General features: G+C 41.7%; 1 protein-coding gene across 6 annotated transcripts in view; it reads left to right on the top strand.

Moving 5' to 3' along the window:
• Nucleotides 1-12,191, top strand: part of ASCC1 (activating signal cointegrator 1 complex subunit 1) — a 119,614-nt gene that overhangs the window by 64,168 nt on the left and 43,255 nt on the right. For all 6 annotated transcript variants that reach the window (XM_083364819.1, XM_083364816.1, XM_083364817.1 and 3 more), the window contains exon 9: nt 3,771-3,847. In XM_083364819.1, coding sequence (XP_083220945.1) covers nt 3,771-3,847 — 77 coding nt within the window. The remainder of the gene's footprint in view (nt 1-3,770; nt 3,848-12,191) is intronic.

Below are 12,191 nucleotides of genomic sequence, written 5' to 3'. Positions count from 1 at the left end.
CAAAAGGGTACATTTAATGGAGGAAGTGAAAACAGTGAAAGCCCACATGCCTGTCCCCTCTCCCCCTTGGGAATGGCAGAATCCAGGGGAAGATGAGATTTGGTTTTAGCTCAGAGGAGATAGTTAGAAATGAAATATAAATGGATTATGACAGTTCCTTCCTTACACTCTTATGTCTGAGTGAAGCGATGATTTTGTATTGTTTTTTAATCAAGGTTGTTTCCTATCTTTTAAAAGATGGATTTGATAAACGTGGCTAGGATTTAGGATTACCGTTGAGTATACCGAGTCTGCTTTTCCATTTAAATGTGCTTAGTATTATTGAGCCGCAGCTTCTTTTTAATTTTTAAAGCTGTTTTGAAAAGTTTATTTAGTAAGCAGTATATGAATAGCTGCTTGTTTGTATTCTAGAAATAGAAACCATTAATTCCAATGCGGGGCTTAAGGCAAACTACTGCACGTGGCTATAAAAGGACATCTCCTGAAGTTATACAAAAGAGCTATCAAGCTATAGTCAACAAATGAACTATTTACCATATCTATTTGTAAATATAACTACCTTGAATTTAAGATACGTGTGTGTGTGTGTCTGTGTGTGTGTGTATGTGTATACAGATCAAAACTACACAGCTCTATACATGCCTATAGATAAGATTATGGAGTATAACAGCAGATATAGGAACCGTCTGTTTAAATGGGGTCTTGCAAATAAAACAGAAAAGGTTATTATGTCAGCCCAGTCTTACCTATCCTGCCTATACAATTTGCATAGATGATTGGCTTTTGCACAACTATCTTAAAGATTATTGATTACATTTTGTTCAGAGTTTCAAAGAGTGACAAAAGTAGAATGACGTACAGGCTTGTTAATCTATTTCCAGTGTGCCTTTTTAGCCTTTCTATAATATACCGTGTGTGGGTTTGTGTATGTTTGTGTGTAATTAAAAATTTAAAAGTGGATGCATTTATTTTATATCTGTACATTGGATTTCTATGCCCCCCCTCCCAATTCATCACTGGCTTTGGTAATGTAGAAAGTTAGCAACAGCACTGTACAATATGTTAAGAAACCAAGGTTAAAAGATTACCGTAACCGACAGAACAAACATATGCTATAAATACACCAGATGTATTCCATAGTCCAGGGCTTTTCAACTTTTTCACCCATTGTACCACTTTTAGGATATGGCAACATCCGAGTACCACCAGTCGCCTGGCAAGATGTCAAAAACTTGATGACCAAAAAAAAAGAAGGAAAAAAGTGATGAAGTACAGGTAGTCCTCGACTTACAACAGTTCGCTTAGTGACTGTTCGAAGTTACAATGACACTGAAAAAAGTGTCTGCCAAGCCACAGCTGAGCAAGACACCTGCCTGCCCGCCCGGCGGCGCTCTTCCTCCTGTCTGAGGTTTTCATTGTTGTGAGCATTTCTGTTGAGGATTGGCAGCGGGGGTGGGGGTGGGGTGTTTGGTTTTTATTTCCCTCCCCCCCCCATCTGCTGGGTGGTTGCAGCAGGTTTTGGTCACTTCACATGATTTATTTATTTATTTATTTATTTATTTTATTGCATTTATATACCGCCCTTTCCCAAGGGACTCAGGGCGGTTTACAGGGTAATTAAAAACCAAAAATACAAAAGTTAAAAACCAAGTTTAAAAAAGATTAAATTTATCCCTGTATAAATAAAACCCCAATTAAAATAAATTAATCCTCAGCCTGGGCCAGAGAGCTCGAAGAGCCAGGTCTTCAGGCCCCGGCGGAATGAACGGAGGTCGGGGGCAGTCCTCAGCTCCACTGGCAGCTGGTTCCAAAGGGCAGGCACCCCCACTGAGAAGGCCCTATCCCTGGGTGTTACCCGCCGGCAATCTCTTACCGGTGGCACCCTGAGAAGACCCTCCCTGTGGGAGCGCACTGGACGAAGGGAACTTGATGCTGGCAGCAGGTGTTCCCTCAGATATCCCGGACCCAAGCCATGTAGGGCTTTATAGGTCATCACCAGCACCTTGAATTTCACCCGGAGATCCTGGAACACTGTGACCGTCATAAATATGAATCAGTTGCCAAGCATCTGAATGTAAATCACAAGCCCCTGGAGATGCTGCAACATTCCAGCTGATCGGCACTTCTTCTGGGCTCAGCAGTAGCGCCAGGATCAGCGCCGAGCTCCAGTTGGAGCCTGGCGCTGATCCTGGCACTTCCGCTGAGCCCTGACAGCCCCGAAGAAGCACTGATCCTGGCGCTTTCGCTGAGCCCTGACAGCCCTGCAGCTCCAGCTGTCTCTCGCTCAGGCTTGTGCGGTGCTGCCACCGGTTCAGCTCATTCTCCTCCCCCGCTACCACTTTTCTAGGATGGTCGCATACCACCTGCCAGGTGCCAATCTACCACAGGTGGTACCCGTACCACTGGTTGAAAAGCCCTGCCAAAGTGGATGCATGCCCTGGACTAGCTCAAGACCTAGGGGAAAAAAACAGGTTTCCATTTGAAAGAAAGCAGGGTGGGTCCATCAGGGGCAGTGCTGGGGCAAGTCCACAAGTCTTAAAGTTGCCCAGTTTGAAGACCCCTGCTCTAAGATGTCACTTTTATAGATGGACCCAGAACATGCTTATACGACAGGCAGAAGCTGTGAGAGGAAGATTGTCCTTCAAGTAGAGTTAAAGGAGATCTTTTGCAGATTAGGGCAAAAACCATCAGTATACAGGTAGACCTTGACATACGACTATTAGGATTAGGATCAGATTTTCTGTGGCTACGCAAGTTAGTTGCCAAGTGAATTGCACTGGGTATTACGACCTTTTTGCCATGGTTGTTAAGCGAAAACTCTGCAGTTATGTGATCCACATGGGCGTGAAGCCAATCCAGCTTCTCCATTGACTTGACTTGTCAGAAGCCAGTTGCAAAAGATATGCTGCCAGCATTGCAACTGTTGAATGGGTGCCAAGGACCTCAATTTTTATCACATGATCGTGGGGATGCAACAACAGTTGTAACTGTGAGGACCAGTCGTAAGTCACTTTTTCCAGTGCCGCTGTAACTTTGAACAGTTACTAAGTGAATGGTTGCAAGTCAAGGACTACCAGTGGTCAAAAGAGTAGCCAAAGGAGCAAAAATGTGAGCTGAAGAACTAAACCCCTGGCTGTTAAACTGTATGTAACGTTCCCATTGATGAACATCTGCTGCACAGTGGAATACACTCCTTCTATCAAGACGACTAGAAACATGTTTTTCAAAAACAAATATGAAGTTCTCAGTATGTTTCACAAAACATGTGATTCTAAAGATAAAACTGGTATTGATACCCTTGCAAGGAGTATCCACAGTCCAGCCGAGTAAAAATAACTCATTGATCTTCTTTTGTTTGCTCGCAGCTTTAAGGGGTTAGAGGCCCGAGTACCCAGGTTTTCTCAGTGGTTTCAAATTTATAGCCTGCAGAATGATCAACTCTTGAAGGCTGGCCAGGGAAGCAAGATGAGAGAAATGCTTTGACAGAGCACCAAATCTTAAACTCTGGATTCTCCTGGATAATTCTATTACACTAAGCTATAACCCTTAAATAATCCTCAAGACAATATTGATGAATCTAAGCATTCTGACAATGTATTTGTGGAAAAATCTCTGTCTTGTTTAAAATGCTGTTATGTAAATGGATAAAAACAATTCAGAATAATCTGTACGCATTTAAACACACACAGACATACACACACACACACACACACACACACACACGGACGGGAATTGACTTGGTTTGAGTTGAAATCCCATTTATTTTGCAGCTGAAGAATCAAATAACCGGACCATGGGCAAACCATTCAAAGAAAGGGAATCATTTGATGGCCGAACAATTTTGAAGGTCAGTATAAAATTGCATCCTGATTTATCTTATGTTAGTAGACTTTTTTAAAAACTCAAGCTTCAACAGAATTATATGTTGCAGATGGTATTCCAATGCAAGAAAGACGGAGAGTTTGAATCTAAAATATTGCTTGGAATTTCCAGCAAACACACAAAAACACAAAAACAGCAAACACACAAAAACACACAAAAAACTATAAAAGGACTCTAGTATGGCTCTCTAATATAATTTTCAGACTCTTGTTCCTGTATCCATTTATGTGTAAGCAAAAATCAAATCAACGACAACAAAAAAAGTATATTTTTGTCAGTGGAACTTTTAATCTGATGGAGACCTGGAGGGATTTGTGCACTGTTTATCCCAAAATAGAAAGACAAGTGAAAGAGAAAGACTTATACTTTGTCCATTTATTTATTTATTATTTTTATCCCACCTTTATTGTTTTTTATAAATAAGGTGGCAAATATACATACAGGTGAAACTCGAAAAATTAGAATATTGTGCAAAAGTTCATTTATTTCAGTAATGCAACTTAAGAGGGGAAACTAATATATGAGATAGACTCATTACATGCAAAGCAAGATAGTTCAAGCTGTGATTTGTCATAATTGTGATGATTATGGCTTACAGCTCATGAAAACCCCAAATCCACAATCTCAGAAAATTAGAATATTGTGAAAAGGTGCAATATTCTAAGCTCAAAGTGTCCCACTCTAATCAGCTAATTAAACCATAACACCTGCAAAGGGTTCCTGAGCCTTTAAATGGTCTCTCGGTCTGGTTCAGTAGGAATCACGATCATGGGGAAGACTGCTGACCTGACAGTTGTGCAGAAAACCATCATTGACACCCTCCATAAGGAGGGAAAGCCTCAAAAGGTAATTGCAAAAGAGGTTGGATGTTCCCCAAGTGCTGTATCAAAGCACATTAATAGAAAGTTATGTGGAAGGGAAAAGTGTGGAAGAAAAAGGTGCACAAGCAGCAGGGATGACCGCAGCCTGGAGAGGATTGTCAGGAAAAGGCCATTCAAGTGTTTGGGACTTTCACAAGGAGTGGACTGAGGCTGGAGTCAGTGCATCAAGAGCCACCACACACAGATGTATCCTGGACATGGGCTTCAAATGTCGTATTCCTCTTGTCAAGCTGCTCCTGAACAACAAACAACGTCAGAAGCGTCTTACCTGGGCTAAAGAAAAACAGACCTGGTCTGTTGCTCAGTGGTCCAAAGTCCAACTTTTGCATCTCATTTGGAAACCAAGGACCCAGAGTCTGGAGGAAGAATGTAGAGGCACACACTGCAAGATGCTTGAAGTCCAGTTTGAAGTTTCCACAGTCTGTGTTGATCTGGGGAGCCATGTCATCTGCTGGTGTTGGTCCACTGTGCTTCATTAAGTCCAGGGTCAACGCAGCCGTCTACCAGGAGATTTTGCAGCACTTCATGCTTCCTTCCGCAGACGAGCTTTATGGGGATGCTGACTTCATTTTCCAGTAGGACTTGGCACCTGCCCACAGTGCCAAAAGCACCAAAACCTGGTTCAATGACCGTGGGATTACTGTGCTTGATTGGCCAGCAATCCCGCCTGACCTGAACCCCATAGAGAATCTATGGGGCATTGCCAAGAGAAAGATGAGAGACATGAGACCGAACAATGCAGAAGAGCTGAAGGCCGCTATTGAAGCATCCTGGTCTTCCATAACACTTCAGCAGTGCCACAGGCTGATAGCTTCCATGCCACGCCGCATTGAGGCAGTAATTGCTGCAGAAGGGGCCCAAACCAAGTACTGAGTACATATGCATGCTTATACTTTTCAGAGGTCCGATATTGTTCTATGTACACTCCTTGTTTTATTGATTGCATGTAATATTCTAATTTTCTGAGATTGTGGATTTGGGGTTTTCATGAGCTGTAAGCCATAATCATCACAATTATGACAAATCACGGCTTGAACTTTCTTGCTTTGCATGTAATGAGTCTATCTCATATATTAGTTTCCCCTTTTAAGTTGCATTACTGAAATAAATGAACTTTTGCACGATATTCTAATTTTTTGAGTTTCACCTGTAACTGTACTTCTGCCTGTGGGACTGAGAGAGATGAACTGGCCCAAAGTCACCCAGCTGGCTTTCATGCCTATGGTGGGACTAGAATTCACAGCCTCCTGGTTCTAGCTTGATGCCTTAACCACTAGACTAGACCAAACTGGCTCTAATTGATGTAGGAAATGACCAAGCTAAGCCCAAGGGTGGGGTCAAACGCATCATCAGTCTGGAATCCATATGCCCCTGAAAATGACCTAATTCCAGCCTCCCTTGAAGTCCCTTGATTCTTATCTAGCGCCAATTTGCATGGACCCTGTGTAGGTTAGATTCTTGTGTAAAGGTTACATGGAATAAGTTTGCAGTGCTTTTGAACTCTATCCTGGCTCCTGGTTTCTTGTGCCTGACAGTTTAGTTATGGTTCGTTTAATTAGATCCAGAATCTCATTCTTGCATAAATAGTCTTCATCTGAAATCTAGAATAATTGCAGATTGCCTAATACTTACAGTCATAAGTAGTTACCGGTACTAAAGCTTTATAAATAGGGTTGCAATGCATGTGTTAATTTAACGATACACTGAATATAAAAGTAATTGATCCTGTATGTCCATAAATATATCCAAACCATTATCTCACCAAAGTAAATGTACTGGTCATGATATAAGAGCCCCTATTCTTTTATGAACAGTTAAGTGGTTCAAAACTCAAAAGGAATAAATAAGAATAAATGGGCAATACTCTGAGTAGATGGAAGTAATAATAAGAGTTCCTGTAGAATCTGTTTTGGAAGAAGTGTTTTTTCATTTGTCCGTAAATAGTGTGGATTTAAGAACAAACAGTGAACTGACCAAATTTGCAAATAATGGTAAAAAACAAAAGTGACTAGGGAGAACTTTGGAACGATCTCTTTAAACCAGGTGATCAGTCAATCAAATACCAAAACAGATCAAATAGGTACACTTTGGACAAAAAAAAATCCAGTTTCCAATACGCCTTAGTGTGGTATGAACTGTCCTGTGATTAATCGGAAAAAAAGATATTAGATTTATAGTAAATAGTTCATTTGTGAACTGTGAAAAAGCAAAGAGTCATGTTAAGTATCATGAAGAAAGCCGTGATGCTATTCTACAAATCTGTGGTATTTACATGTCAGGAGAACTATGTACCACCTTAGTAGAAAAAGGGTATAATAGAGCTAAAAAAGGACAAAGTTAAAAGCAGTTAAAATGATCAGGTGGGCCAAAAAACATCTTTACTTAAAAAAAAAAACAACCTAGGAAGTTTGGGATTCTGTAGCTTTGAAAAAAATGAATTAGGGGGAGAAATGATTTAGGTGTATAAAAGTATGCATGCCCTGTACAAGGGGGATAGGAAGAATGACTAGAGCTCATCCTTTGCAGCCGATTGGAAGATGATTTAAAATGAACTTTGCACAATGCCTAACTAATCCATGGAATTTATTATCACAAGACATGATGGCCAAAACGTGGATGGCTTTTAAAAGAGAAGACAAATTCATGGAAAACTGATCTATCCCAATTCAGTATTGCTTCTGTTGAGAGCAGTTTATCTCATGGACACCATACATTTTTTCCAGAGTGCTAATTTTAAATAAAATAGAACTTTTCCCTTCCAAAAGGATCTCTATTTTGAGATTGTGAAGTGATTTTCCCACTTTAGTGGCTTCTAAGTGAGACTGGGAGGGGAAAAATATGTGCAGCTGAAGTTACCTTTAAGAGTCTATATTTTTTCCCCAAGAGTTAAAGCAGACAATTTTAATGAGAGGTGTGGTGTCACAAAGTCCAAAGCGCTTTTTCTGAGTTGTTTTTGAAGTATGTGGAGCCTTAACGCATGTGGTCTAATAAGATGCTAGTTTAGCATAATGAAGTCATCCAATGTATCTTGAGTTGGGGAAGTTAGGGAAGGCTGATGCCAGCCAAACCATGTATCACAAACAACTGAGGGCAAAAGCACAGCAATTACACTACTTTCCTTTAGCGTTTTATCAGGCTGACCTGGAACGACTCTCAATTATTTTAGGTCTGAAGGCAAAAAGGTGCTTCAGAGCAGCGCAGGGGCGCTTCTGTGGCACTTTTGCCTGTCTTTTCTTAAGCCATGTTTGTCTTTTGTCCAGACTGAAATGCAACTTCAGAGGGGCTGCCTAAACAATCTGCAAAGAAGGCTGGCTATTTTGAAGAGTCGTAGACAGTGCTGTGCGCCAGTTCCCAATCCATGTTCTCCAAGCATCTTTTTGCCTTTAATGCCAGAATCTTGCCCCACAACTCCAGGTCCTTTGCAGCCGGGGTAAGATAGTGCCATAGATTTGAGGGGGCGGGGGGGCGGAAAGCCATTCCTTTAAGCCAGGGGTGTCAAACTCACAACGTCACGTGACGTGCCGCAACGCATCGCAACTTTTTCCCCATTGCCGGAGCAAGGGTGGGTGCGGTTTCGGCATGACGCATCTGCCCTGTGGGCCGGCAGTTTTGACACCCCTGCTTTAAGCCTTAGGGAGAGGGGAAAAAAGGGTGAGAGTCCTCGAGTTACATCCACAACCGAGCCCAACATTTCTGTTGCTAAGCGAAACATTCGTTCAGTGGATTTTGCCCCACTTTACGACATTTCTTGCCCCAGGTGTTGCATGAATCACTGCAGCTGTTCAGTTTTTAGCACGGTTGTTAAGGGAACCTGGCTTCCCCATTGAGTTTGCTTGTCGGGAGGGCGCCAAAGGTGATCACGTGACGCAGGGACACGGCAACCGTCATAAATATGAACCAGTTCCCAAGCATCATGGGGATGCTGCAAGGGTTGGAAGTGTGACAAAAGGGTCATAAGTCACTTTTTTCAGTGCCCTTGTAACTTGTCACTAAATGAACTGTTGTAAGTCGAGGATTACTTGTATTCTCTACAGCAGGGGTGTCAAACTGCTGGCCCATGGGCCGGACGCATCACCAGGAAACCAGACCCACCCCATTGCCAGCAGTGGGGAAAAAGCTCCGATCCGTCGCAAGTTTGACATGTCTGCTCTACAGTATTTAGCCCCTTCAACTCTCTTATGGGAGAACAAACAAAAGATGCTCCCTCTGCTGGTCATTTTTAGTATTATTTTCAACTGAGTATCTGAGTATGGCATGACTTCTAAGCAGAGAAACACATGAAGCCCCATCACCCCTCTTACTCGTGTCTTTGCTCTGTGAAATGTGAAGCAGAGCACTGGGATTTTTCCCCCCTCTGAAGCCTTAGTTGATTTTGTCCCGCTCTAGCCAAAAAGCATCTATGACTCTTCGATGCATGAAAGGACACAAATAATGGCCTCCAAGCCAAAATGCCATCTTTCTCCACAGCTCCCACGTTCTTTCTCAGCCTCTTGACATTTCTCGCCTCTTTGCCAGGCACCCAGGGCAGCGCCCACTGGCACTCATTGTGTATGACTCATAACTGGCAGTCGAGTCCTATCCGGCTGCCCATTCATTGGAGAACATTCCTGCCAAATGATCTGATCATGGGCCTCCTTGTTCCTCCCACTTCATAGATCCCTTCCTCTTCCAGGACTCTTGTTGGCAAAATGGTTTCCGTGGGCTTAGAGCAGGGGTCTCCAAACTTGACAGCTTGTGGACTTCTATTCCCAGAATTCCTCAGCCAACTTTTAAGACTTGTGGATTTCTGTTTCCCAGAATTCCTTAGCCATCTTTAAGACTTGTGGACTTCTATTTCCCAGAGTTCCTCAGCCAACATTAAGACTTGTTGACCTCTATTCCCAGAATTCCTCAGCCAGCTATGCAATGCTGGCTGGGAATAGAGGTCAACAAGTCTTGAAGTTGCCAAGTTTGGAGACCCTTGGTTTAGAGGACAAAGCCAGAATTAACACATTTGTGAGAAAAGCCGCTCCAGCTTCTTATCAAGGCATTTTTGGTGGCTTTCTGCTATCCCAGTGCCATGTGCTATTAACTCTCCATTTGCCTATCTCTTCAGTTGTAGCTTTGTTGGCTTTTTTCATCACTATTAGCTTTTGATCCTCATTTGTGTTTTGTTGCTTAATTACTCACTGTGAGAAGGCTTCTGCCACAAGGGGCATGATGGGGTTGATTGTCCCAACCCTGCTTGATAACTGAGAACAAGGCAATGTCAGACCAGAACAAAAACCTTTAAGTGAGCAGCATAAGCAAAAGAGGTCAAGCAGTAGATGAGCTAACAAAGGAATTCCTTGTGGAAGTAATAATTAAAGTGTACTTGCAAACTTCAAATGGGAACAAGGGACAATGCAGAACTGCTTTATATCCAGCCAGCGATAATTTGCAATATTAATGCTTCCCCACTGTTAAGTAGCTATTCCAATATGCTTTTATACATTTCATTTTAGGACTCAGTTTCTTCAAACGCATTCATGTTTAGAGCCAATACATGCCCATCAAGGTTTCTCTAGCTGTATTGTTGTAGCGGTATCGTAGAGCCAACTTGGTTCAATGGTTAAGGCACCAGGCTAGAAAGCAGGAGACCCTGAGTTCGAGCTCTGCCTTAGCCATGCAAGTCGGCTGGGTTACTTTGGACCAGTCAGTCTCTCTCAGCCTGACCCACCTCATAAGATTGTTGTTGTGAGGAAAATAAGAGGAGGAAAGTGTGGTGTACATGCTGCCTTGTGCTATTCATAAAAACAATAAAGGCAAGATACAAATAAAATAAAACAACAACAAAACAACAATAATAATAAGGTATTGCAGTCTTTTAAATTGACAGTGAATCTACTTAGGCCCAAATTCATCTTGTCCATGGAGCTGATTTCATGGCAGTCACAAAATAATAATAATAATAATAATAATAATAATAATAATAATAATAATAATAATAATAATAATAATGATGATGATGATGATGATGATGATGATGATGATGATGATGATGATGATGATGGAAAGGACCTTGGAGGTCATCTGGTCCAACCCGCTGCTCAGGCAGGAAACCCTATACCATTTCAGACAAATGACTGTCCAGTCTCTTCTTAAAAACTTCAAGTGTTGGAGCATTCACAGCTTCTGGAGGCAGGTTGTTCTACTGATTAATTGTTCTAACTGTCAGGAAGTTTCTCCTTAGTTCTAGGTTGCTTCTCTCCTTGACTAGTTTCCATCCGTTGCTTCTTGTCATGCCTTCAGGTGCTTTGGAGAATAGCCTGACCCCCTCTTCTTTGTGGCAGCCCCTGAGATATTGGAACACTGCTATGATGTCACCCCTCATCCTTCTTTTCATTAAACTAGGCATACCCAATTCTAGCAACCGTTTCTTATATGTTTTAGCCTCCACTCCCCTAATCATCTTTGTACCCTTTCTAGAGTCTCAACATCTTTTTTACATCGTGGTGACCAAAACTGGATGCAATATTCCAAGTGTGGCCTTACCAAGGCCTTGTAAAGTGGTATAAACACTTCACATGATCTTGCTTCTATCCCTCTGTTAATATGAGCCTAGCACTGTGTTGGATTTTTGGCAGCTGCAGCACACTGCTGGCTCATATTTAAGTGATTGCCCACTAGGGCTCCAAGATCCCTCTCACAGTCACTACTATTGAGCAAGGTACCACCTACTATACCTGTACATTTGGTTTTTCTTGCCTAAATTTAATCTAATTTATCTCCCATGGTTGATGTTGAGGGGTTGTGCTTTGCATACAATTCCTAGGAGAAAGGTGGTAGGTAAATACAATAAAGAAATATGTATAAGAAATATACACATGAACGTTAACCCATGCTTTTGTAACAATAGAGTAACTGGACATAAGTCAAAAACCATTCTAGCACTTTACATATACAAAAATCAGTGCAGCTAACATAAGTTTAAAGCCACAGTTTATCTGTTTGTCATTTATACCATGAAATACAAGTAAAGATTGCCTCTTGCCAAAACATTTAAATGTTTTTTGGAGTAACCTGAAAGAGGTAGAATGCATTAAGTATGTTTGCTTCCTTGAATTGACCAAAGGTTAAAAAAGTGGAATTAAAAACATCATCATCAATATCTCCTTTGAACAGGAACACATAAGGACCAAGCCTAAAATACCACCAACAAGAGGCAGGTTATTTTAAGTACCGCCATTGTTGTACAAAAGACAAACTGATGGCATTAAACTTAGCAATATCTAGCTGAACCTGGTTATTCTCAGAAAACTAATTAGGATTGGACTTGGATAGGAGATTACCCGGAATCCCAGACCTGTGGATTAGAAAACGAAAAGGAAAAAGGCAGCACAAACCATTTCTCTTCCTCTTGTTACCAAGCCTCTTGTTACCAAGCCTCTACATGGGGCTTCCCTTGAA

The sequence above is a fragment of the Vipera ursinii genome (genome assembly GCF_947247035.1).
Source record: "Vipera ursinii genome assembly, chromosome: 5".
Taxonomy (NCBI): Eukaryota; Metazoa; Chordata; class Lepidosauria; order Squamata; family Viperidae; genus Vipera; species Vipera ursinii.
This window is presented reverse-complemented; position numbering and strand designations above follow the sequence as displayed.